Raw genomic sequence first — 26,166 nt, 5'->3', positions numbered from 1 at the left:
CTTTTCTTTTTGTTGAAAGCCAAGTTTTATTTGTTTATTTCTGCCTTTGAGTAATGTTGGATGGCATGTTGGCCTGAGAGTCTTTGCCTCCTCCTTAACGACCACACAACAGGGACCAGCCACCTTCCAGTGTTTTCCTTGACTGTCGGTTTTAGAGAGGCCCACCTATTCACTGAGTGTCTTGTGGTCATCAACCTTAGTTAAGCTGATTTGGTGTTCAGCACCAAGGGCCTCCACCAGCCCGACATATGCAGGGGAAGACCGTGGGATGTAAACACGAAGACAGGTGGAATGCTTGGCTAAGGCTCGGCAGCCTGCAGATTCCACATGTGAGGCCTTCATGGATGAGCACAGTCTTCAGCACCTCTGGTCAGGCCACGTTAGCGCCTGTCACATCTCTAGCAGTGACGCCTTTTCTGGCCATGGTAGAGGCTTATAGGGGTAGCCGTATCTTGAATACATTCATAGGTGGGATAGTGGCAGCAGGGAAAGAACCAGAGGAAGACGTCTCTTTACCCTCTCCCCTGTCCCACTGAAACCCTCCACTGCTTCTGTCTTGTCCTCTGGGTGCACTTTGACCTCCTCTGCCTGGCCCAGCCTTGTGCCTGTATGTCTCCCAGCCTCCTCTCTGCCAGTTTGCCCGTCTTGTCCGTGGGTCCCGGAATGCCCCGTGTGCCATGCTGCTCCCTCTCTCTGGAATGGTTTTCCACATCTTCTGCTGGCTAAGCCCTTCTCATCTGTCAAGGCTTAGCTCAGGCATCATTTCTTCCCAGGAGTCTTTTCTATTTCCTGGGGGGGAAATAACAGCACCTGCTCTGGGATCCCCCAGCCCCTACGTGTCTCCTAGGTTCATGGTACCCTTGCCTCTGTCCACACCCACCTTCCTCACAGACCCAGGGTGCCTCCCTCTTCCGGTTGTGAGGGCTCAGCTCCTTGCTCCGCCCACATCGCCTGCACCTCTTCACGCTGCCCCCGAATCTCTCAGAGCCCTCTCCCACCAGCCCCCACCCCCCACTCCTGTGTCCCCAGCTTCTCGGCTGAATCAGAGCTAGAGAAGGAACAGTGGCTGGAGGCCATGCAGGGAGCCATCGCTGAGGCCCTATCTACCTCGGAGGTGGCCGAGCGCATCTGGGCCGTGGCCCCCAACAGGTTCTGCGCTGACTGCGGGGCTGCCCAGCCTGACTGGGCCTCCATCAACCTCTGCATCGTCATCTGCAAACGCTGTGCAGGTGTGTGGGGCTGGCGTGCCAGGCTGAGGCACGACAGGGCTGGTGTGTCGGTGTGGCTGGGGGCCTGTCTGGTTGGAGCGGCCGGAACCAAGACGCTACTCAGATCCTTGTCCAAGAAGCTGTATCTGTGCACCAGGCCTCTCCCACCATGATTAGCCTGCAGTCCGGAGAGTGCAATGCAGGGGTTCAGCTGCACGTGCCATGGGTAGGACACTAAGGCACGGGGAGGGGAAATGGTGCATAGCACATGGCCTGGCAAGTGAGTCTTGCCCAACTGAGCCCAGGCCAGTTGGGGTCCAGCACCCCTCCCCACCCCCGTCACATCAGAGGAGTGGAGGGGAATGAGACAGGAAGGGCTGGCAGGGATCTGCATGCAATGGGAGGACATGGGAGGAGATGGGAGGCCAGGGTGGTAGGGCCACGGTCAGATCCAGGCCTCAGTCTACGGTGGCGGGTGGGACCTGTTGGAGGGTTGAGATTGGAGACCAGTGGGGAGGCTGTTGACGGCTCCATGAGAGAGAGGAACAGGCCAAGGCCTGGTCTGGGGAAGCAATGGAGAAGATTCAAGAGACGTACAGGATCTGTGGTGTCAGAGTCCCTGTGACAGATCCGATGAGGAGGGTGAGGAAGACGCTGGGGCCCGAGATGCATTCATCTCTCTGCCCGGCAGTTACTGGGGGTCTGTGCTGTGCTGGACACTGTGAGGTGTTGGGATTTGGCCCTCAGGGGAACTGCTGATGCCCAGGGAGGAGCTTTGGGCAACTTGAGATGGGGATCTGGGGCAGGGGATAGTTTTGGGGAAGGCGCTGAGCGAGGGCAAACATCCAGGAGGCCTGGGGCTGGGAGGTGTGCATACAGGAAAGAAATGACTTGATTTAGAAAGGTGTCCACTGGTGGAGGGGTGCGGGTGACTGGTGTGGGCGAGGTGCTTCCTAGGAGACTGCAGGGGATGGAGGGGTGAGGCTGAAGCCAGAACAAGATGGTGCTTGGGCCTGCTAGTGCCCCAGCCTTCTCCCTCCGCCAGGGTTCCTTCCTGGGACCTGTAGCTGTGGAAGGCTACATTCCCTCCAGCCAAAGCTCACCCTGCCCCCTCATTCCACAGAGATGTCCTTAGTGCTCCCTGGTGCCAGACTTTGTTCTAAGCACATACAGAGGCTACACCCTAAAGGAGACAGTCAAGGTTCCTGCCCTCTGGCAACTTACATTCTAGTGGGGAGAGGCAGAAAATACACATACGAACCAATAGAAGTATCAGGTAATAAAGTGCTAGGCAGAGAATATGTTTGTCAGGAAGCCCTCTCTGAGGAGATGATCAGTCAGCTGAGACCTGAATGTGAGGAGGGAGCCAGCCCTGGGGAGATGGGGGAAGAAAGAACTGTGAGTGCAAAGGCCCTGAGGCATGAATCAATCAGCTGATGAGAAGAGGGAGGAGAGTATGGCTGATCAAGATTGGAATGGGGGGGATTCTGAGATAAGAATGCAGGAGAAATTTAGATCTAATTCTGGGGTGCCATTGGGGAGTCGAAAAAGGGGATTTGCATTTTAAGGAGATCACTCTAGGGGCACCTGGCTGGCTCAGTTGGTATGTGACTCTTGATCTCAGAGTGGAGGTCGGGGTTGGGGGTCATGAGTTCAAGCACCATGTTGGGCATAGAGTTTACTTAAAAAAAAAAAAAAAAGATCAAAAAGACTACTGTGACTGGGCTGTGCAAAGTGGCCTGGTGGCGGGGGGCGGGGGGGGGGGGGGCTGTTACTGCTGCAGGACGCCCGAGACTTTTCAGCTCCCCTGGTGCCTGGAGCAGGGGTGTGTGTGGCCAGCACTGGAAGCTGCCCCCCACTGTCTGCTCCTGCCTGGGCTCACAGGGAAGCAGGGAGGGCAGGAAGGTAAGTGCTCTTGTGAAGGTGAGGGCCCTCTGTCTGCAGGGGAGCACCGAGGCCTGGGTGCTGGCGTCTCCAAGGTGCGGAGCCTGAAGATGGACAGGAAGGTGTGGACGGAAACACTCATCGAGGTGGGGAGGCCTTGCTTGCCGCCTGCACTTGGGGTCCACTCCACTCTTCCACTGCCTGGGTCTCCACCCTGTCCCCGCTCGTAGACTTTGGCCCCCCGAAGTTAGCAGAGAGCTTTGGGATCACCTAGTGGGTGGGGATTTTGGAAAAGGCGATTTTTGGCAAAGTCAGCAAACTGGTCCATGAGCTAAGAATGTTTTTACAGTTTTAAAGGGGTGGTTAGAAAAAAAAAGGCATATGCAACAGAAACTGTTGTGCAGAGCCTGAACTCTTTACTTCTTCTGCACGCATGTACGGATGTCTGGGGGTACACTTAATGTGCATATGTGCCTGTCTCCATGGGGTTCGCACACAGGCGTGCAGTTGTTACAGAGGAGAACCTGCAGCGGGAGGCTGACCACGCAGGGCCTCCCTGTCACCCCGTCCAGCTGCAGGCCCCAGTGCGGTTTGGCTGTCACATCAACCCCTGTGAGTTAGGGTTTGAATCCCCAGTTTATAGATGAGGACACTGAGGTGCAGGGAGAGAAGATGGCTTGCCCAGAGTCATTGAGTGAGTCAGTGGTGGCAGGGTCTGTTTCTGCTTTATTCTCTTCTGCGACCCAGCGCCCCACACAGGACCTGACACAGAAGCAGGATGGGGGGCCCAGGAAATGGCTGTGGGACAAATGATCCCACAAATTAATCCCTAGTTTATTAATCCTTGCAGAGAGCAAGGATTAATAAACTAGGCCCCTGATGACTGGACCCCTGCATCTGCGCCCCCAGCAGGTGCGCCTGCCCCTCCTCCCCTGAGCCCAGAAAGGAATGTCAAGGACAGGAGAGGTTCCCACAATCCTTACCCCATTGGCGGACAGGTTAGCTACTCCGCCCCCCCACCCTCACCCAGGCTGTGATAGCCTCAGGAATGTGGAGTTCCAGATGTGGGACTGGGTGGGGGAAATAGCAAGGGCCCCAGCCAGGCACCAAGCTTGGGGCATCCCGCTGTCAGACTGTCTGCCTCTCGTCCTGTCACTGAGCTGAGGAGCTGGGTTTGGGCCCATAGCCACTGACCAGCCAGGCTGCCCTTCAGCTTCCCTGATGGGAAAGTGGGTGGGTGGCCTGGCTCGCCCAGCGCCTCTCCTGACAACCTCAAAGATTTTACCAGACAGGCCGGGCCATAGGCTGCCCGTCTGACCTCTTGCCCCCACCCACAGCTCTTCTTACAGCTGGGCAATGGTGCAGGGAACCGCTTCTGGGCAGCCAACGTGCCCCCCAGTGAGGCTCTGCAGCCCAACAGCAGCCCTGGTGCCCGGCGGCGCCACCTGGAGGCCAAATACCGTGAGGGCAAGTACCGCCGCTACCACCCGCTCTTCGGCAACCAGGAGGAACTGGACAAGGTCAGGGCACTGGGCCTCTGGGACGCCTGGAGACCACCCACTTTTTTTTCTACCCCCCTCTATTGCTCTCTCTTTAGCAGCTCATCTCTTCCATCAGCTCACAGTGATGAGTTGGCGTATGGGGAAACTGAGGCCCAGAGGGTGGAAGGGCCCTGCTTAAACCAAGGGAGAGTTGTGGCAAATCAAGGAGGAGTCAGGCCTGACCCTTGGGCCAAGTCCACATCTCCAGCATCTGTCTGCCTCCCTCCGCTCCTGATTCCTCTGTCTCTTGAACTGTCCTGCTCCTGTGAATCCTGCCAAAAGGAGTGAACTTGATGGGGATGCTATTTCCTGTCAGGCTCATGAAAAACAGCTGGCTGCTCTGACCCACCCCCATCCACACCCCACTCAAGCTGAGGCCCCACACGGGCCTCAGGCCCTGACAGGCTGGGAGCCAAGCCCTGGGCCCTGGTCTGGCTCAGCCTGAGTGGGAGGCAGCCGGCTCTGAGGCAGGGGGATGCCACTTGTGACCTCTGATTGGCCTTCACCCCTTCCCCCAAGCGGCCCCACCCAGGCAGGCTCAGGCCGGCTGGACGCCCAGTGGGAGCCAGGCGTCCAGCCCCCAGCCCAGCCCAGTCTAGCCCGCCAGCTAGGAGGGGCAGGGACTCCCATTGGTCGGGAGGGCTGGGCAGGCAGTGAGGAATTCAAATGTGGGAGGAATGAGCTACAAAGCATCCCCCCCTCTGGCCTTCCACAAGGCAGAAGGAGCGTGAGATCCTCTAGAGAACACTCTTGGCAGCTGATTGGGTCCCAGAGACTGCTAGTAGGGGTGAGCCCTGCGCCACCGGGACCCCCAGCCTCTGCGGAGCAGCCCCTACCCACCCTCCTATGCCCTTGGCCCTTCTCATTCTCCCCCTCTCCTCTCTCTCTGTCCTCCTTCCCCGCTCTTCTCTTTGAACCTGAGGCTAGACCTCCAGACTTGGGTGACTCCTTCCTCTTCCTTCCTCTCCTCCCCCCAGCTCCCCATGCCTACTGGCTCCCCACTCCAGCTTAGGCTGACCCTCCCCTCCCCGCTTCTCCGTCCTCCCAGGCTCTGTGTGCTGCAGTCACTACCACAGACCTGGCTGAGACCCAGGCTCTCCTGGGTTGTGGGGCAGGGGTCAACTGCTTCTCAGGGGACCCTGAGGCTCCCACGCCCCTAGCTCTTGCCGAGCAGGCCGGCCAGATACTGCAGATGGAATTCCTTCGGAACAACCGGACAACGGGTGAGTGACCAGTGGGACGGTCCACCTCGAGGGATGGGCCTCCCTGCTGCCATGGCCTGGCCCTGTGATGGGGGTGCTATGAGGCCCCCGATACACATACCACTCGAGCCGTGAGTGCAGCTCCGTCCGTGAGGGGCCCCGGCACAGCAGTGTGTGGTTTGGGTTGCCATGTCAGTGTCCATTGGTGCGTCTGGCTTCCCCTTCCTGTGTGTCTTTTTGTGTCTGTCTCTGCGTCTCTCATTCAGGACTTGTGGGTCCCTCCCTGACCTGCAGCGCGGGCCTTCACGTTGGCATCTGTGCTCCAGTGTCGTGCATCTCTGAGCCACTGTGGATCTGGGTTTCTTTATCCCCGGGGGCATTGAGGGCTTTGGGGTTTGTGCAGCCACAGAATGTCTGAGTTGCTATATGGGGATTGCATTTCTCTGTGTGCGGGTGACCCATGATGGCAGCCCTGTCTGCTGCTTTGTCTGGGCGGGACTCTGTCACAGGCTGGAGTTGGGTCCCATTTGGCTGTCACTCTCCGGCTGGGTGAGGAGGGGACGGTGGGGATAAGCCCTGCTGGTCATGGCTCAGGGCTGGCCTTGGGGGCCATATCTGAGGACTGAGGGTGGAGCTGGGCGGCGAGAGCTCGGCTCAAGTCCACGGGTGGGTGGGGCGTGCTGGGCTGGAGCAAGCCCAGGTGGCCAGGGAGACACAGGAGACCACCCAGCTGGCTTGGGCTTTGGGACCGCTGGAAGGAGGGCTGGAGCCGGGCTGCTTCCCTAGGCTTTGCACTGTCTGGGACAAACTTTCTTCTGGGGATTGTTAGTGAGTTTGCCTAAGACCCCCATTCTAGTGTGCTTACTCTGTGCCTCAGCAGAGAGAACGGGGTGGGCTAAGTTGGGGAGTCAGGAGGGCTTCCTGGCAGGGGAGGTACTGGAGTTGAGCCGTGGAATTTGCACAAGTGGGGAGAGGTGGAGCATGACTTGGGCAGAGCCCAGGATGTGGCAGTGAGAGCCTGAGGGTGACAGGGGGCTGGTGACTTCAATGTAAGCTTGGATGCTCAACCCAGGTGGGGGTGAGGGGGGTACCTGGGATGGCAAGCATGAGCAGCCATTCCTCCCCCTACCCCCAAAATCTTTCCTAAAGAGGTACCTCGGCTGGATTCAGTGAAGCCCCTGGAAAAGCACTACTCAGTTGTCTTGCCAACTGTGAGCCACAGTGGCTTTCTCTATAAGACCGCTTCGGCCGGCAAGCTGCTGCAGGACCGCCGTGCCCGGGAAGGTGGGTGCCAGGCCAGACCCCGTTGCTGCCAGGGCATTCTGGCGTGGTGGCGGGGCCAGAGCAGCCAGGGCAGGCTGGGCTGGTGGGCCCTTGAAGGTGCCAAGTGTACTCTGGCAGGGTCACTCTAAGAGGGCTTCTGAGATATCGTCTCTGGGACACAGTAAATGCTTCCTAAACGGGCCAGTAGGGGTGGGAGCAGGGCCTGGCACTGCAGAGCAAGTCACTGCTGGAGTTCCTTTAGGCTAAAAAAGCCATTATTGAGCACCTGCTGGGTGCTGGGCAGCTGGCATTTGGAGCCAGACAGAGCTAAGCTTAGAGCCCATCCCTTTATCATCTCTGCCTTCCATTTGCTCCCCAACTCAGTGTGACCTGCAGTCCTTCCCACATCCCTCAAGGACCTGCACGTCAGCCCTCCCACCCCATGACCTGCGACCCCTCCCCCCTCACTTACTGTGCTGCAGCGTTACCGCAGCGTTACCGGCCTCTTTGCTGTTTCTCAGCCGTGTATATTCACTTCCGCCAGGGGCTTTGCATTTGCTCTGCCCCCTGCCTAAAGGGCTTTTCTGCAGAATATCTGCATGACCAGTCCCTCGCTTCAGTCCGGTCTCTGTTTAAATGTTACTTCTTAGAGACTTCATCCATGACCATTTTATCCAAAATAGCATGCCCTATTTACCCTTCTTTTACCCTAATTTCACAGCACCTAGCTAACATTAAGTTGTCTGTTTATAGATGTGTCTCATGTTTCTCTGTGCGCCACTGGAATATTAGCTTCCCTTGCCCCTGCTGTAGCCCCAGCACCGAGAACAGCTCCTAGCGTGGTAGGCACTTGGCAGACGTTGCAGAACGAAGGGTAACAGAGGCAGGATTGGTGCTCCTCGAGGGGCCCAGCCTGGAGGGAAGGCTCTGGGACACCCTGCTGTCAGAGAACAGAGGTCACATATCCTTGCAGACAGGACAAGAGACAGTATCTGCTTTGAGAAGATTGTTGAGATCATCACTCTCTCTATCCCTCAGCACCCCTCTGTGAAGCTTACTAGCACCCAAAGAGATTTCTTGGGCGCTCTGTGCTGTTCACCACCTCACTGCCCCTCAGGCACTGCCCCTAGTCTACCTCCCTTTGCCTGATAATGTCATTTATGTAACTGCCTGAGTCATCCTTTTTGCCCTGGGTGCCAGGAAGCTCTGAGACAGTGTGAAGCTCAAAGCTGTGAACTCTATGAGCTTGCATGGCTTTGACATTGTGTTCTTTCTCCTGCCTTTCCTGATCCAGATTCCCATTTCTTTTCCTTTGTGGGCTCTTGTCAGTTTCCTCAGAGCCATTATAGGAGGAGACAGAGTATAGAGCGATGTGTACCACTGGCAGGGGAGGGTGAGAGCGCGGGGTAGCCATGGAAGCTTCCTACGGCATATGGGCTGGACTTGAGGGATGGAAGATGTGAGTGGAGGGAACAAGGTGAACAAAAGTGGGGAGGTGGGGTGCCCAGGAGTAGTCAGAGAGATGGCTGGAGAGGTAAGTGGGGGCAGACCCAGCAGGGCCTTGAATGCCAGCCTAAGTGGTATAGGATAAGGGGAGGGGGGCCTGGAAAGGTTTTGAGCAGAGGAAGGATGGAGTCTGGTTTTACTTCACTTTTGAATCTTGGGAGAAGTGAGGCTAGGAACCAGTGAAGAAGTTACTGCAGTAGTCCAGGGGAGAGGTGTGAGCTGGGCTGGCGTGGCGGGCTGCAGGGAGGAGGATGGAACTGGGGGAAGCTTGTGAGTTAGAATGAAGAGAACATGGGTCAGGTGGGAGTGGGAGCCCAGGGAGGATACAGAGGTGGTTTTCAGGGGAAGGAGGGAGGCTCCCTCATGGCTCCCTGCCCAACTTCTCTCCAGAGTTCAGCCGACGCTGGTGTGTCCTTAGCGATGGGGTCTTGAGCTACTATGAGAATGAGCGGGCAGTGACCCCCAACGGTGAGATTCGGGCCAGCGAGATTGTGTGCCTGGCAGTACCCCCTCCTGACACCCACGGGTGAGCACCCCTGGGGCAGAATCACAGTTATTGCCATAAGGTCCAACACCCCCCCACCCCCCACGATTGAGGAAATGGAAATGGGCCAAGAGAGGGCCAGAACCTTCCCAGGGTCATGCAGCAGCAACCTGGGACTAGAGCTGGGTCTCCTGAGGCCCCAGTCTAGGGCTTTCCCACCACTTCTTCGGGGGCCAAGGAAAAGTCAGTGGGCAGGGGGTGGAGGCAGGGCTTCACAGGTGGGTCTTGGCTGGGCCTGAATCCTGGCTTATGTATCTACAGCTTTGAGCACACCTTTGAGGTGTACACAGAGGGAGAGCGGCTGTACCTGTTTGGGCTGGAGAGTGCAGAGCTGGCTCGTGAGTGGGTCAAGTGCATTGCTAAGGTGGGCCTGGGTTAGTGGGCAGGTGTGGGGAGTCTGACGGCCCAGGGTAGGACTTCCTGGCTGTTTCCATGTACCCCAGCTCCCCTACCTCATGAATGCAGGGAGCAGACATAGGGCAGGCTTCTTGGGCCAAGGGCCTAACAATCTATAGTCACCTAGCAGGGAGAGAGGTCAGGAGACCTGTGGAGAAAGGGCTTGAGGGCCTTGCACTCTGTAGGTACTCAGTACATATTTAATAATCAGTAACAGAGCCATCTTAGAATGGATAGTACTGACTCCAGAAGGAGTGAGCTCCTTGTTGTGGAAGAAGGAGGCAGGAGGCTGCTCACCCCTGGGGACCAGAGCCAGGTGCCCCATGGGGTCCCCCTGTGCTATGAGGGCCTGTGACTCTTACTTACTTATTCCTTGATCAGTCTTCTGTGACCCTTCTGATGGTCAGCCCTCTGAGCCCTGGGGACCCAGCTGAACCAGTCTTGGTCCTGGCCCTTCAGTGGTTCCTTTGCTGGTGGGGGAGACAGATGGGGCCCAGACAGTGACAATACTGTAATCAGAGCTGCAACAGGGGAGAGGAGGGCCTCCCTGAAGGTGTCTGGAAACGTTGTCCAGGGGAGGACACATCGGAGTGGGTACGAAGTGGGGTCTTATACCCAAGTTCCTGAACTGTGCCACGTTCTGCCATGGGGAAGAGAGAGGAGGCAGGTGGGTGGGAAATGGGTACGTGCCCACAAGCCAGAGAGCTGGAGGGTCCCAGGCAGGCAGTGCCGTGGGCTGATGCAGCCTCCTCGGCTACCTCCCCTTTCTCCTGGCCTCCCCACCAGGCATTCATACCTCCCCTGGCTGAAGATCTGCTCGCCCGGGATTTTGAACGGCTTGGGCGCCTACCCTACAAAGCTGGCCTGAGCCTACAGCGGGCCCAGGAGGGCTGGTTCTCCCTCACTGGCTCTGAGCTCCGTGCTGTCTTCCCAGAGGGGCCCTGTGAGGAGCCGCTACAACTTCGGAAACTGCAGGAGCTTTGTGCGTGGACCCAGCCCTGGGCCCCTAAATTCCAGGGCACCCTATCCTGGGCTCCCAGGCCCCCAGCCCCTCCCTGGAAGTCTGAACTCTACCCTGGCCTGGCCAGAAGGAGCCAGCCTACCCTCCTATGTCCTCCTGCCCTTGGGGTATATCTCAGCAACTCGGTATATTGGGGGGTGGGTCCCAGGGATGTGTGTACCCAGAAAGCCTCCGGAGGGAGTCGGTTGGGGACCATGAACAGGGCCTCACCTTGACCGGCCCCTCCACAGCCGTCCAAGGGGACAGCGAGAACCAGGTGCTGGTGCTGGTGGAGCGAAGGAGGTGAGCCCTGGACTCCTGGGGCAGAAGCTCCCTCTCAGAAGCCTGTGGCAGTCTGAGAGACTTGGGAGGGGTCAGGCAGGGGTAAACCCCCAAGTGACCGACTCTGCCTCCCCGCCCAGGACGCTGTATATCCAGGGGGAGCGACGGCTGGACTTCACAGGCTGGCTGGGGGCCATCCAGAAAGCAGCGGCCAGCTCCGGGGACACGCTGTCAGAGCAGCAGCTTGGAGACTCCGATATCCCTGTGATTGTGTACCGCTGTGTGGACTACATCACGCAGTGTGGTGAGCCCTGCCCCCTTGGCACAGGCCCCGCCCCACCCAGGGAGACTCCCTCCCATCCACCCCCTCCAGGCCAAGCCCCACCTTCCCAGGATGCCTCTGACAGCAAGCTGTGAGGCTCCACCCCTGGCTCAGTCCATACCCCTCTCTAGGCCTGACGTCAGAGGGTATCTACCGCAAGTGTGGGCAGACGTCAAAGACCCAGCGGCTGCTGGAGAGCCTGCGGCAGGACGCTCGGTCTGTGCGCCTCAAGGAGGGGGAGCAGCACGTGGATGATGTATCCTCAGCGCTCAAGCGCTTCCTGCGAGACCTGCCTGATGGGCTCTTCACTCGTGCCCAGCGCTTGGCCTGGCTGGACACTTCAGGTAGGCCCCGCAGGCCTTGTCCAGCCTGAGACCCGGGCTGGTGCTGCTGGCTTGGCCACTGCTATCCCAGGATTCCCTCCCTTCCATTCCCCATCCACGGGGTTGGACACTTGGACGAGGCATGCCCCAGGGGACAAGTTCCAGTTCCCCTCCCTTCCTTTGCTTCTCCTTCCATTGTCACTCTAAACAGAACCAGGAAATGCTGTCCCCAAGGATTAGAGGCAGAGCAGCCAGAGGGGTGGGACAGGGGAGATGGCTTGATTGGGGGACTTCTTGACCTGATCTCTCTCTCCCCACCCAGAGATTGAGGATGAAGAGGAGAAGATTTCTAGGTACCGAGAGCTCCTGGCACGCCTGCCTCCAGTCAACCGTGCCACAGTGAAGGCCCTTATCAGCCACCTGTACTGGTAAGGAACGTTACTATTATATGGCTCTGGGGGGATGGGGTGGAAAAGATTCTTCTCCCAACCTGGCCGACTGCTCTCTCCTCAGAACCAGGTAGGTCTGGGAACTAAATGTTGACTTTTGATGTTCCCTGATCTTGGACACTTCGTCTCCCAACTTCCTGCACAGGACGGCGGCGGGGTGGGGCAGGGGGGGGATCTGCAGGGTGGGGAATACAGGAGGTTTCAGCTAGGACCCAGGGAACCTTGGCCAGGTCTCCCAGCTTCCCAGCTCTGTTCCTCTCCAGGACCCAAGACGTGGCCAGAAAGACCGTTCCCATTTCCCACTAACTAGCAGTGCACTCTGACCAGGACCTTCCCTGACCCGACTCCAGGAGCGGGTCATGGACCTGCTTGGAACTGGGAAGGGGGAGTGGGGAAGTTCCGGGCTGGACTTCTCACTCAAGCCTTCTGTCTTCCCCTGTCCAGCGTCCAGTGCTTCTCAGACACAAACCAGATGAACACACACAACTTGGCTATTGTATTTGGGCCCACGCTCTTCCAGACTGACGGGCAGGACTACAAGGCTGGCCGAGTTGTGGAAGACCTCATAGGCCACTACGTGGTGGTGTTCAGTGTGCGTCTCCAGCCAGCGGGCAATGGAGGGTGGGGACAAGCCTCTCCGGTGGCAGTGGTCATCTGTCTCTGTGTGTCTCCCCCCACCCCCAGGTAGATGAGGAGGAACTGAGGAAGCAGCGGGAGGAGATCACTGCCATCGTGAAGATGCGTGTGGCTGGCACTGCCAGTGGGACCCAGGTGAAATATAGGGGCTGGGAGCGGGGGCTCGGGACAGCTGCCTGCACCCACTGCCCAGACCTCTAGCTGAGCCCTGTCTCCTCACAGCACGCCGGTGACTTCATCTGCACAGTGTACCTGGAGGAGAAGAAGGCGGACACAGAACAGCATGTCAAGGTGGGGGCTTGGGGCCTAGCCACCAAGGGTCCCAAAGAGTCAGGCTGGGCCAGGCATAGCCTCAGGAGACCAGGGGACCAGAGCCTCCATCCCAAGCAGGAGCCCTAGTTTGGAACCTGTATGTGGCTGGTGCCTGAGCCTGTCTCACTGCCTTGTCCCCACCCAGCTCCTCAGGCCCACTCAGAGACACTCCTCCAGCATCCCAGGACTCCAGAGGACCGGAGGGCTGGGCTCAGCCCCTGGATCACACAACGAGGTTGTGGCAAAGCAGGGGCAGGGTGGGCTGACCTCTCTCTCCTCGGCCACCGCAGATCCCGGCATCCATGACGGCAGAGGAGCTCACCCTGGAGATCCTGGACCGCAGGAATGTGGGCATCAGGGAGAGGGACTACTGGACCTGCTTCGAGGTCAATGAGAGGGAGGAGGCAGGTGGGTGTTCCCCAGGATTGGCACGGAGTGTGGCTTGGCCTGTACCTGTCTGGACAGGGACCCCAGTCTGTCTTCCCCTGCCCCACAGTGTGGCAGCAGTGGTGGTCAAGGGCGTTTTGGATGACGGGTATTGCTGTCACACTGTCATCTCAGTGACGGTGGTGGTAGTGCGCTGGCAGGGATTGAGGGGATGGCTGTGATGTGGCTGACAGGAAGGACCATGAAGGAGGTAAGTGGTGTCAGCTATGACCATGCTTTCTTGGTGTCAGAGTGATGTTGCTTGCAAGGGTGGGGATGCTGAATTTGATAATGGCATTGGTGATGAAGGGAGTAGGAGGTGGTGGTGAGTGCAGGAGGGATGGGGCAGGGTCGGGTCTGGTGGTATTCTTGAGGCTGCTGGAGGTGGCGGTGTGAGGGGAGCCATGGTGGTGAAGGGGGTGATAAGGGCATTTTAGGGTGAAGGGTGGTTGGTTTTTAAACATTTCATTTATTTATTTGACGAAGAGACAGCAAGAGAGGGAACAGAAGCAGGGGGAGTGGGGGAGGGAGAAGCAGGCTTCCTGGTGAGCTGGGAGCCGATGCAGGACTCAATCCCAGGACCCTGGGTTCACGACCTGAGCCAAAGGCAGACACTTGAGGTCTGAGCCACCCAGGTGCCCCAAAGGGTGGTGGATGAGGGTGTATCTGTTCATTTGTTTTCCTGTGATTTGTTGAATGCCACCCACCAGGCTAGGGGGCCAGACACAGTGCCTCGCCTCACAGGGGTTAGTGTGGTCTGGAATGGACAGCAATGCCATGATCACCACGACAACCGTACAGCTGAGGCTGTGAGGACCACTTTGCAGGAAAGGGCCACAGCGCCGCTGGAGCTCTCAACAGGCTCTCTGGCTTTAAGACCCTGTGCTAGGAGGTGAAGAAGAGTAGGAGTTACATGCTAAAGGGGGAGAAAAGTGCCTCCTGGCAGTGGGAACGGCACAAGCAAAGGCCCTGTGGTAGCCAAGGACATCACCCTTTCGAGGAGCTTGAGGTGGCAGCGAAGGGCTTGTGTCATGGGGTGGGGCAGGAGATAGACAGAGAGGTGGCCACTGGGTCTGACCACAATGCAAAGCCACTGAAGGGTTAGTGATGGGAGTTTGGAGAGGTTGTTCCTTGTTGTTGGGTAGGGAGAGGTGGGGGCGGGGAAGGAGACACATGCTAGAGACCACATGGAAGGCCACGGTGTTAGTCCAAGGACAGATGGTAACATGGGCCAGTGTGTCAGTAGTGATTGACAGAAGCAAAGAGATTCAACGTATGGAGGGAAGATGGGGAGGCTTTGTTTCTGGCTTGAGTGGTTTGGAATGATTGCTGGCTTGGATTTGGATGTGTGGGTTGGGTCGGCTTTGGTCGCAGCCAGATGTGTGGAGCCTGAAGCTCTGGGGTGTGGCGGTGCTGGTAGGTGCTGGGCGTGGACGGAGCCTGTGGCCATGTAGGTGGTACATGTGTGCACCAGGCCTTGGTGCTGTGAGGCCTGTTACGCAGTAACAGCGGGTGTGCCCTCCCTCAGAGCGCCCCCTGCACTTTGCGGAGAAGGTGCTGCCCATCTTGCATGGACTGGGCACAGACAGCTACCTGGTGGTGAAGAAGCACCAGTCCATGGAAGCCATGCTGCTCTACCTGGGTAGGTGGTGGTGCCTCTTGCGGGGGGTGGTGGTGCCCGCAGCGCTGGGCATGCTGGGGGCTCCCCTTCATCTGGAGCCCGGATGGGAGCTGGTGGTGCCGGGCAGAGCCGCTCAGGCAGAGGGTGGCCCATGGGCTCATTGGCGGCTGGGGTAGGCTGGAGTGGCTTCCTTCATCCTGGGACCCTCCCCTGGGTGTCCGTGTCCATGGTTGGGGGTCAGGGGAGCCCATGGCCACTCCAGTCTTCCCCCAGCCAGCCACGTGGGTGACACCAAGCACGGCATGATGAAGTTCCGTGAGGATCGGAGCCTCCTGGGCCTGGGCCTGCCCTCTGGGGGCTTCCACGATCGGTACTTCATCCTCAACAGCAGCTGCCTCCGGCTCTACAAGGAGATCCGGGTAAGTGGCCCCAGTGGGTCTGGCCATGCAGCAAGCAGTGGCGCCCAGGCGTGCTCACACACCCATTCACAAACACCTGCTGGTGTCTGCCAGCGGGAGCATCCCCATCAAGCGACCCTAGGATGGCTAGTGGCGGGGGAGAGCCAGAGACTCTCGGGCCCACTCTTCTGTGCCCTGTGGCACCTGGATGCCATCCCATCAGGCTCCTGCCATCTCGCCTGTGCCTGGGCCTTGGCACCCGCAAGGACGTGCCCCATGGTGACAGCCCCCACTTGTGGCCCCTGCAGTCCTTGCCACTTCACAGGCTGTCCCTATTCCATGCCCACTCTGTCCACGTGCCAGGTATCCTCCCAGACCTTGGCACCCTGCCCCCAACATCTTCTGTATGTCCCTGCCACAGCCCACCACGCACCACTACACACACTGTCCTGGCTCTGGTCCTGGACCTCCTTCTTCCATAACCCTGATCCTCTATCAAACAGAGCCAGAGGCCGTGGAGCGGGGCCCCTGAGACCGTGAGTAGCTATGAGCCAGCTGCCAGCTTCCTTACACCGTCTGGGGGCCAAGTGAGCCTGGGGAGAGCCTGGGGACCTAGCCAGAGCTCTTGGCCATCTCCAGGCATGGTTCCCCCACCCCCTACCAGTCAGCGCTGGCTCCCACCCTGACTCCTGCCCTTCACCTCCAACCCTGCCCCAGAGTCCTTTACCCAAGGTAGAACGCTCATCAGTGTGATGCTTTACAGTTTTCCAGAGGACTCTGTGTGGGGTCTGTGGGGCCAGTAATGGAGACCCCTAGGTTTGAATTAGAGCTCCGACCCTCATCTCCCACCACCCCTGGAGTCATCCTCTTTCCAACCCTGGAGAGAGTTTCAAGGCTGTCAGAATGTCCGTGCTACTGCCCTGATTCTTAAGTGCTAGGGTGGGACTCCATAGGCTTGTGGTATAATCCTCCCTTGGTAGGAGCCCCTGCTCATCCTCCCTGGCTGCTGGCCAGCCCTTACGTGCGCACTCTGTGGGAGAGGGGAGTGTATCCATCCCTCGGGACTCCCCTGTCTGTAGGGGATAGTTCTACCTGGGAGAAGGCCCTTACTCAAGTTCAGCTGAAAACCTGCCTCCCGTGATGACCCTGTGGGTCCCAGCTATGCCTCAGGAGCCACAGAGCGTAGCTGTTCCACAGGGGTGGGCAGCAGAAATGTGTTTCCAAGCCCAGGTTCCTAGCCTGAGCTCCCACCGCTGCCCTAGCAGTGACTCCAGTGCTTCCTGCCCCTTGCCTCTTCTGAGGACACTGGACAGGTCTAGCTGCCATGGAGGGAGCAAAGCAGGCAGACTAGGACCATCACCTCCCTCTCTCTGCACGCTCCACCTCTATTAATGAATCTGGGGTCCTACAGACCCTTGTGGGGAATGCTTCCTCTCCTCTCCTTTGCTTCCCTCTATGATTACTTACTTCTGGCTCTGTTCACCCCTCCACTCAGTCTCCCTTGGTTCTGGGATATTATTTCCCTGACCCCCTCTTTATATGAGCCCCTTGGAGCAGAACAAGACCATCAGTGTGGGCAGAAGGGAAGGAGGATGGCTGAGGCACCTGGAAAAGCAGCTGCTGATCCCTTAGCACAGAGGGGAAAAGGCAGGAGAACTAGAAAAAGGAAAAAGTAGTAATGTTTATTGAGGTAGGTTTGGTGCCCAGCCCTCCCCGTACCTAATCTCACTGTTGTCCTGCAAGGAGGAATATTGTCCCCATTTCACAGGCGAGAAAACAGGCCTCAGGTGACTTGCGTAAGGCAATCTCTAGATGGTAGCCTGGATTCAGACCCAGATTTGTTAGCATCAGAGTTCAGTTCTTTGGTCCTTGAAGTACAGGAATCAGGGCCTCAGTAGCTGGGCTGATCAGTGCTGGACCAAGTGGTGCTTGCCCAATGGCAGCCAGCCCCTGCGCCCTGACAGGAATCCCAGGAAGGTGTGGTTTGGCTACCTAAGTGTTGGTAATTCTGGTATTTGCTGGTTTATGGAACAACAGACAAAATATTTGAAATTGGGACAACACCCAGCGATTCAGGATATGCAAACACCTAAGCCTAGTCCCGGGCATCTTCCGTTGTTAAAGACCTGGAGGCATTTGGGGAAGGAGTCACATTCTAGAAAAATCTTGGTTTCTGCAGAGGTCTTTGAGCATCTAGGGGCGAACTGTATTCTCTTCTAGTGACCTCATACCTCAGAGATGCTGGAAACATGAGCTGTTTGATTGGAAACCAAGCCCCACATTGACTGATGTCCCCCTCTCCCTCCCCATCCCAGCCACACTCCTGTCACACGTGCCATGCGTACACCGTGCACACCAGAGCCTGAGGAAGTGGAGTCTGAGGACAGTTTTTTCGAATCCTCAGGGAGCCACAGCCTGGTTTGAATTCCTTGATTCCCACAGTTCTCCCCACACCCTGACTGGAACCATCGCTGTTCCTGTGTCACACCCATGAGCCTGTTCCTTCCCCCTGTCAACTCCCTCTACCCCTTGCTTCTGGTTCTCTTTCCCTGGCACCCACAGCTCAACTTCTTCCAGGCCCTCAGCCTGCTTTCCATTCTCTCAGCCTGCTTGCAACCTAGTTTTCCACGCATCCTTTCCCCTGTCCTGCCCAGAGCTTGCTGTTTTCCCCGCCCGTAGACCCCTTTCTTTCACAACCTCTGTCTCAAGTCTTTTCATCCCTGTGACCTGGCTCCTTCTAATCTGCCGTCTGATGTCTTCAGTGCTCTGGGCCTGGCTTCTTCCCTGCCTTCCTTCTTTTTCCCTGCCTGCATGGAGGTTTTCTTCCTTGTGTCTACCCACACCGTGTTTGCCCAATGTCCGCAGCCTGATTTCCCATCCTGCTGCCCCATGTTCTCCTGCCTGTAGCCCAGTTTGCTCGAGGCTGTCTCGGGCACATGGCCATTGTCAGGTCGGGTGCCGTGTGTAGGAGACATAGGGTTCCCCCATCAGGGCCTTGATTCTCAGGGAGGATCGGGGTGAAAGCAGGGCAATAGGGCTTAGTAAGTCCTCTTAAGCTATATCCCCTGAGACAGCACCCAGGTCTCTGCTCATCCTTTATGCAGTCTCACAGGGAGTCTGCCAGTCCCCAGCCATCCTCTAGTCCCCTCTTTTTGTTCCTGCAGAGGAGCCATGCCTAGGGGTGGCCGGGAGCAATGGTGGGAGCAGGGTGGAGATGGCTCAGTCTTTGACCCCCAGTTTTGGTTGTAAGTGAGTCCCCCTCCCCTACCATCCACCCTGGCGCCCAGCTGGTGCCTGGGGTGCCTGGTGGGGCAGGGCTTCGAGCAGGTGGCCCCTGAAGCAAGAGGAAGGCTCATTAGCTTGACCCCCAATCCGCCTCTGCCTTGGGGGTCACTGCCCCCGTACCTCTGCCTCAGAGCCAGCCTGCTCCTTCCAAGCCCAGACCCATATGCAGAGGGGGGCCAGAGGCGAACTTGTCAGTGAGCCACTGACCCTCCCCAGTACATCGGTCTCTTGCTTCCTGACCTAGACCACTGGAAAGTTCTTCCTTTGGTCTACCAAACAGCCGTCCTGCTTCAGCGTGAGTCATTAGCCTTCCCCTGGTGGAACCAAAGAGCTAGTAGCTGCTGACTCTACAAGTCTTCTGTTCACACGGTCAACCCTGGAGCCTCCGTGGGGTGGAGAGGGGTGAGGAATAAATAACCAGAGACAGACGAGCAGCCAGCCAAGGCTCTCAGGTCCTACACGCTCCTTGAGTTTGGTGCCGGAGGATGACGTGCAGGCTTCTGCCTTCACAGTCTGGTTCAGCCGATGGTGCTGTGAGTCAGTTCTCTGGTTTGCTGGGGCAGCAGGGCGGGCCTGGTGATCACTGCTCTGTGTCCTGCTGGAACAGCCACCTCAGGGACTGAGGGTTGACTGTCTGATGCTGCTGCAGGGAGAGAGGCCTGGGGGCTCAGTTGGGCTGGATGGTGAACAGGAAGGGCTTTGTCCGGAAAGCTTCCTGGAGGAGGTTCCCTGTGCTGGGATGCAAAGAGGGCTGGGGCAAGGGAGGGGGGAGGTCACTGCAGTTCTGCCCCAGCTGACTTGAGTGCTGTCCCTCTGCCTTCCCCCACCCCAGAGTCACCGGCCTGAGAAGGAGTGGCCTGTCAGGAGTCTCAAAGTCTACCTGGGAGTGAAGAAGAAACTACGGCCACCCACCTGGTGAGCTGGGGCTGGGGCCTGTGAGAGCTCAGGACCCATGGTCAGGGGTGCAGCACAGCGGGGGGCTTTGAACTTGACAGGGGTTGGTACTGTAGTTCTGAGGGTGTGGTCTCCAAGACCAGCAGTGGTAACGTCACCTGGAAACACAAACAGCCCAGACCTGCTGAGTCATGGGTCCTGGGGGTGGGGCCACCAGTCCCTGGTAACAAGACATCCTGGGGACTCTGAAGCTTGCTTGTTTGCAAACCACTGGCCTGGATTGAAATCCTCACCAACTACCCCTGGGACCTTTCTGGGCCTCACTTCCCATATCTGTAGAATGTAGAAAATAATGGTACACCTGTTTCAGAGGGTGGTTGTATGTTTTTGAGATGGAAAGTGATGCGTGGTCGCTATTATTGTTATGAATTGCGGTCACCTGACCTAGTTTCCCGACTTTCTCCTCTCATCTGCTGGCTGTGCCTGGTTCTCTCTCAGGGACTAGGGCAGGCCTGGGGGTGGGGTGGGGGTGGGGAGCTAAGGGCCTGGGAGGCGGGTGCAGGCTGAGAGGAAGAGGCAGTGGCCAGAATGTGCCGCGCTTGCAAGAAGGCCCTGACCTCTAATCCCGGCTCTGCCCCAGGCGTCTGGGCTCTGTCCTGGGCACCTGGGCTGGGAGGCCTCTGTGAGCGGCCACGTGACTCCATCTGGCCCTTCTCTGCAGCTGGGGCTTTACGGTGGTGCATGAGACCGAGAAGCATGAGAAGCAGCAGTGGTGAGTGAGGGCTCTAGCCTCAGGCCCCAGGCTGTGGAGAAATGTTTACGTGTCCCTTCCTGTGGGGTTCCCCCACTGTCCACTTCTGTGCCCTACCTAGAGGCTGTGGGCCGGGGAGACAGGTGCTTGGCAGTGTCCAGATCTGTGCCCTACCCCGCAGGTACCTCTGCTGTGAGACGCAGATGGAACTCCGGGAGTGGTTTGCCACCTTCCTCTTCGTGCAGGTACCAGGCAGAGGGGGTCCTGGGTGGCATCCTTCTGGGGAATGGGTCTGTTTGTTCCTTTGCTTTAGAGGGCACCAATTGCTTCAGGTAGATTTTGAGTTGCTTTGAACTCATTGGTTTGTTCATTCACTCAGTAAGTCCTTCCTAGAGGCCCCTCTGGTCCAGCCCCAAGCCAGGCGTGCTAGAGACAGAGGGTGCAGCCCCTGTCCTCAGGCACTCCGCAGGTGCAAAGGAACAGACCTCGAAGTGGCCTGTTAAATAGCCTGGTGTGGTCAGTGTGTGGAGACAGAGAAAAAAGCCCAGGGAGCCTGCTATCTAGGGAAGGTGGCGGGTGGGTGGGGAAGGCAGCAGGGAGGGGGCGTCATGGGAGCTGAGTTGGAGGACAGAGCCTTCACCTAGCAAAGGCGGTGGGGGGGTGGGGCGGTTTCCAGGCAGAGGGAACAGCTGATGGAAAGGCATGGCAAGAGAACTACAGCTTGCATGGTGGGGCGCAAAGAGAGAGGCCAGGAGTGCCAGAAGCTGACACTGGAAAGGGAGGAAGTCAGGAGCCAGATCTCAGAGCCTTGAAGGCCATTCCCAGGGAGCTGAATTCAACCTCGTCAGCAGTTTGAAGTGAGAAAGTGGTGTGCAGGTTTGTCTGAGAGGGCTCGTTCTGGATGCGGCCTGCCGGGGAGGACAGACTGAGGGAGTCTGGTGGTCGCCACATTGAGCCAGGTGGGAACAGGCCAGGAAGGGGTTGGACTCAAGCCATACATTTTAAATGAGAGCTCAGAGTCGTCTGGGGGGAAAGGGAGACAGAACTGTACCAGGGCCCTGAGGTGAGTGCTTTTAGCCCTGAGCTTCCTGGTAGTCAAGCCTAAAGGGAAAACAGGTGGATTCCACAGTCTTGGCTCCCAGTGGAAGGAGGTGCACATGTGTTTCCTTTAGAACTGATTTCTGGGTACCGTATTCTTGGAGCAGTTTGTGGACCCGGAGGTGGGAGTTGTTGAGCAACATCACTGGCTGCGTTTTGCCAGGGATACAGTCATGTCCTCCTCTAACTGCTGCTTCTCGTACTGACTGGGATCAAAGCTGAGGGTGTCCCCTCAGCTCGGAGCTGGAGTCATTTCTGGGAAGGGTGGGTGGATCGGGAGCCAAGTGCCCTCCTCTCACCTCCTCCCCAGCACGACGGCCTGGTGTGGCCCTCGGAGCCCTCCCGTGTGTCCCGGGCAGCGCCTGAGGTCCGGTTGGGCAGTGTGTCCTTGATCCCCCTGCGTGGCAGTGAGAACGAGATGCGCCGGAGCGTGGCCGCCTTCGCTGCGGACCCCTTCTCCGTGAGTGGCTTTCTGTCCCTGTGAGCAGAGGGCTGGGGCCTGGCTGGGGTGTGCCTTCCGCCTGAGTCCCCTCTCCACTTGTCCTGATTGCCATACACCCCCCCACCCCGTCCTCCTCCGCAGCCTGACAGGCTCTTTTGGTTGGCGTAGTTCACAGGAGCCCCCTCTTTGCGTGGCCCTGGGGGACCCAGCTGACCTGAGTACTCCCAGGCTGGCATCCCAAGTAGCTGCAAAAGCTTGAGCGGGGCCAGCAGCCCTGTGAACCCTCCCAGCGTGCTTATGGAATCTGACCTTCTGTGGCTTCCCACAGCTCCTCCGCAACGCCTGAGCGCGCAAGAGCCAGCCCCTGCCTCTGGGACTCTGCTGCCATGAAGCCTTCCTCTTCAGACACCCTCGTGCCCTGCATGCCCAGTGTGAGCCAGCGGGGAGCGCACGAGGAAGCCTCACTCCCACACCCCGCATCCTGACTGCAGCATGGGGTTCCCTGGCCAGGAAGCGGAGGACAGCAGGGTCTGCCTGAGGAGGAACCTCTCATGGGCTCTGTCCAGGTGCTCAGCACCCCTGGCTTGGCCTGCTCCCCAAACAGGGTCACCCACCCTGAGTTTGAGGGGTTGGAGAGATGGGATGGGCATCAGTCAGGAGATCTGGAGGACCACCATCCTTGCAGAGGCCCAAGGCCCTGGGGTCCCGCTGGAAGGGTGCCCACCCCCTTGTCCCAGACTCCAGAGCAGCAAACGGCGGTGGATGCTCTAAAGGAACACTCAGCTGCGATGGGGAGGGAGCTCTTGGATATGTTTCTCTGTAGCCTAGAGCCAGGCCTGGGGGACTTCAGGAGCTCCCTCCAGTCTAGCCTGACTGGGAGAGCCCAGGCTTCCTGGTGCCCCTTCCCCACTTTGGGGGCCTTTTGATAATATAAATATATCTGTATATTTTATCCTATATTGCCGAGGCCTGTGATTGGCTGGGGGTTTCAGGTGCTCTGGTGTAGGAGGGGCCAGGAGTTCAGGAGGCCCAGAGGTGAGTGCCTAGTGCCCTGAAGCTGGGGGGACCCGGGGCCCTGAGCTGCTTAGCCCCTCCCTCCTGCCCCAGGCAGAGCCTGCCCAGCTCCATGCCATCCCCATTGCATGCCTGTGCAGCCGGGCTGGGAAGGCCTGTCCTGACCCTGGCCAGGACAGAACCCAGCTGGAGCAAGCCCCTTTCCTGGCTGCAGTCTAGAGTCTGGGCCCGGGCCTGGGTATAGCCTGTGAGTGACTCAAGGGAGCCCCCCACCAGCCCCTCTGAGACACAAGGTCAGAGTCACAGGAGCTTTATTAAATTAGGAAGAAGAGCCTCAGGTGTCCCTTGGTCCCCATGCATGGCCCTCCAGAGATGGGTCCTGCCTTACCCCTGGAGGCTGCCCTCACTGGGCACTCCCTGGTTGTCTCCTTCAGGAAGACAAGGCCCTGGCAAGTGGGGGAGATAACGAGCTGTTCAGAGACCTATTTGGGACTCCCTGGGAAGGTGCCAGACACCACATTCCTGCCTCAGCCTAGAGCCTCATTACCGGCCTCTCTCCAGGGGCCCAGCTGGCAGACAGGCTGACCTCCCAACCTTAGCCTCAGCCAGTGGGGGCTGGGCAAAGGGGATGGAGATGGGTCACCTGACCTCTGATTCATATGTTCCCACTCCTGGGAAGGCCAGTGTAGGAATGGGGTGCTGGGAAGCTGAAAGCTTCTCCAGGTTCCATGTTCCAGGCTCTTGAGGAGGGGAAGTGGATGTCAGACTGGAATGGGTCTCCTGGCCAGTTTCACAGGCTGGGGCTAAGCCCCTTGAGTCCCACTCTTATCCTCCCCTAGGTGGGCTGCTCCTGGCCAGGCTGACAGATTGAAAGTCCGACCATTCTGCCTGCAGCTAGGACAAGATTGTCGTCCAGGTAATCAGGGGCTGGAATTCTTCCCTGGATCTCACCTTGGACTGACCAGCTAGTTCTGAGGCCTAGAGAGAGTCTTGTGGGTAAGACTGGAAATGCCCCAATGCTAGGCTGCCAGCCTTGCTGCCCAGGCTCAGGGACTGGCTGCAGTGACTCAGTTGGGCCACCAGGGGGCAGCCATGGATAGCTCAACATTACTGGTCCCGGAGCAGGTTCTGGAGACCCCAGTGTGGCTGTCCTGGCCCAGGCGGTGTTCTGTTGAAGTGTGGAGTGGGACCTGGCTCTGCCTTTCACTTCAAGACTAGTGATATTCTGGAAGGCAACACCAAGTGCTTTGGACTCCCAGAATCTAGGAGCCAGAAGGAGAGAGTAGCCCTTTTCCAAGTACCCACTGTGGGTCAGCACCTTGCTCTCTGCACTTTCTCCTCCTGGAGGAGGCTCAGAGATGGGAGGCTCAGAGAAAGGGAAGTGACTTGCGCAAGGTCACATAACTTTCCTGAATCAAACCTGAGGTCCGGTTCTGTAGTCATTCTTTCAGGGGGAGGGAGTCTCCCTCTTCTATATCCCTCCTGATTTAAATTCTTCTCTCTCCTCTTATAAGTGGCCCCATACGTCCCCTGGGAAAGGGGATCTGAACTGTCAGGAGTTAATGATAACTTAAAGTGCTTTCCCTTGGGATCAGGGACAACATCCCAACGGGAGCCTCAGGTCTCAACCGTAATGAATTATAGCAATGACAACAGCGTGATGGGTGGTTTGGGGCAGGAGACTGTGCTGGTCTTGGTCACAGGGATTCCAAGAAATGGGGCCTCTTGGGACCCTGAGTGGTTTATATTCACATATTTGAGGTTGGGGTTGTGTCAAGATTCCAGAACTAGACCTACTGAGGGGTGGGAAGCAGCTCTTGGAGAAGAGGGGGCTTTCTGGAGGAGGAGGTACCCCCGAGCTGGCCCTGAAAACTGGAAGCCTTGCCAGGTATACATGGTAGGAAGGTGTGCAAGCCAGGGTGAGAGTGGGTTGAGGTGTTGGGAGAGAAGGACTGGGTGACCCAAGTCTGGGCCTGACCACAGTGAGCCCTGGGAGAGAAGGCTGTGGCAAGTCAGTCTGGGTGGAGAGCATTATGAATGGAGAGGGAGGAGGGAAGAGGGAAAGGGCTGGGTGATGGGTTGGGATGTCTGTCTGTCTCACTCTTTCTATCTGCTACCTCCTTGCTTGACCTGCCCACCCTGCAAAGTGTTCTGCAGCCTTGGAGGACCTCAGGAGACCCCCAGGCTCTGCAGGAAATCCATAGGACAGGGGAGGGGAAGATGGGCCCTGCCTCCTCCTTCCTCCAGATCCAAGGGATTGGAGGGAGGCCTGGAATGGAGCCTTTCTCACTGGGCCCCGTGCTCTGGTACACCCCCCCCCCCGCCCCCGCCCACAGCTCACTGGGAAAGAACATGGGTGTTGGACGCCCGTTGGGCAGATGCCCACGCTCCCATGTGTAAGCTCTGGAACTTTGGCTGAGTTCCTGAGGTCTCTGATCCTCACTGTTCACATCTACTTTGGAGGTATTAATAGTACCTACTAATGGGAGGATTAAATGAGCTAATATGTGTGAAGTAACTCGCACTATCCCTTGGTAATCCCCTTCCCGCACATGTCTAGGGAGACCTGGCATCCAGAGTCTTCTCCAGGCCTCGTATCTTTTACTTCAACAAGCCCTTCTTGAACACCTAGTGTGTACAGAGCTTTACTGGACACTGAGGGGGAGCACATAAGTAAATGCTGGGTGGGGGGAGCCCTTCCAGGAGGGGTATTGATCAGGAAAAACTCCACAGAGGAGGTGAGGCTACAAAGAGGAGCAGATTTCTACAGGTGGAGTTAAGAAGGAAAGGTGTCTTAAGACAGAACAGCATGATGCAGGGGCAAGGTGTTGTGACCTTGCAATGAGCAGCCTGTTGTGGGTGCGGCTTAGTGCCCTGGGGTCCTCTCCCCCATGCCTCTGGTGCTGGGATTTTGCCCTTCTTACCTCTTAAATGTAACCGCATCCCAGTCAAATGGGCTCCTTGGGGTCTTCCCCACCAGAAACAATTCCTGTCTCTATAGCTAGCTCTGTGACCAACGTGTGATCCAGGCCCTAATTGCTGGGGAATGTCTGTCTGTCGCACATATACACATAAGTACAGCTGGCATGAACCTCCCAACCTCTTCTCCAATATGACACTTCCTTCAGGAAGCTCTTCTGGATTGCTCTTCCATACTGTGTGCACTTAAGAGTATGTGTGCCTGTGCCCAGTCAGTTGACCCCAGCTAGGGCCTGGCCCAGGGAGGAGCTACCAGGGCAGGGTCCCCCAGTCAGCCCGAGCTGGTCCAGTCCTGGCATGTCCCCTCTCCCACGCCACTCTCAGCTTGTGGAAATTTCCACACTTTCTTTGCCCTGGTTCCAGCTCCTCCTGCTGTATTTATCACCCTGG

The 26,166-nt window shown here is 57.8% G+C and overlaps 1 protein-coding gene across 7 annotated transcripts in view; it reads left to right on the top strand.

The window, feature by feature from the left end:
- ARAP1 (ArfGAP with RhoGAP domain, ankyrin repeat and PH domain 1) overlaps positions 1-22,735 on the top strand; it is a 61,236-nt gene extending 38,501 nt beyond the window's left edge. For 4 of the 7 annotated variants that reach the window (XM_046014740.1, XM_046014742.1, XM_046014741.1 and 1 more), the window contains 24 exons: positions 1,030-1,229; positions 3,153-3,238; positions 4,430-4,612; positions 5,682-5,856; positions 6,985-7,119; positions 8,995-9,130; positions 9,410-9,512; positions 10,331-10,526; positions 10,796-10,847; positions 10,967-11,130; positions 11,280-11,492; positions 11,794-11,899; positions 12,365-12,512; positions 12,605-12,691; positions 12,779-12,847; positions 13,159-13,276; positions 14,823-14,936; positions 15,189-15,334; positions 15,817-15,849; positions 19,431-19,513; positions 20,214-20,264; positions 20,425-20,488; positions 21,652-21,801; positions 22,112-22,735. In XM_046014740.1, coding sequence (XP_045870696.1) covers positions 1,030-1,229; positions 3,153-3,238; positions 4,430-4,612; positions 5,682-5,856; positions 6,985-7,119; positions 8,995-9,130; positions 9,410-9,512; positions 10,331-10,526; positions 10,796-10,847; positions 10,967-11,130; positions 11,280-11,492; positions 11,794-11,899; positions 12,365-12,512; positions 12,605-12,691; positions 12,779-12,847; positions 13,159-13,276; positions 14,823-14,936; positions 15,189-15,334; positions 15,817-15,849; positions 19,431-19,513; positions 20,214-20,264; positions 20,425-20,488; positions 21,652-21,801; positions 22,112-22,129 — 2,830 coding nt within the window. In that variant the 3' untranslated portion in view covers positions 22,130-22,735. Of the gene's footprint in view, positions 1-1,029; positions 1,230-3,152; positions 3,239-4,429; positions 4,613-5,681; positions 5,857-6,984; positions 7,120-8,994; positions 9,131-9,409; positions 9,513-10,330; positions 10,527-10,795; positions 10,848-10,966; positions 11,131-11,279; positions 11,493-11,793; positions 11,900-12,364; positions 12,513-12,604; positions 12,692-12,778; positions 12,848-13,158; positions 13,277-14,822; positions 14,937-15,188; positions 15,335-15,816; positions 15,850-19,430; positions 19,514-20,213; positions 20,265-20,424; positions 20,489-21,651; positions 21,802-22,111 lie in introns of those variants that run through there. The other 3 variants (XM_046014743.1, XR_006819934.1, XR_006819935.1) reach the window with 3 other exon arrangements.
- The last annotated feature ends 3,431 nt before the right edge of the window (positions 22,736-26,166 follow it).

The sequence above is a fragment of the Meles meles genome, chromosome 8, assembly GCF_922984935.1.
Source record: "Meles meles chromosome 8, mMelMel3.1 paternal haplotype, whole genome shotgun sequence".
NCBI classification, from domain to species: domain Eukaryota; kingdom Metazoa; phylum Chordata; class Mammalia; order Carnivora; family Mustelidae; genus Meles; species Meles meles.
The sequence above is the reverse complement of the archived record's forward strand: the minus strand, read 5'-3'. Positions and strand labels throughout refer to the sequence as shown.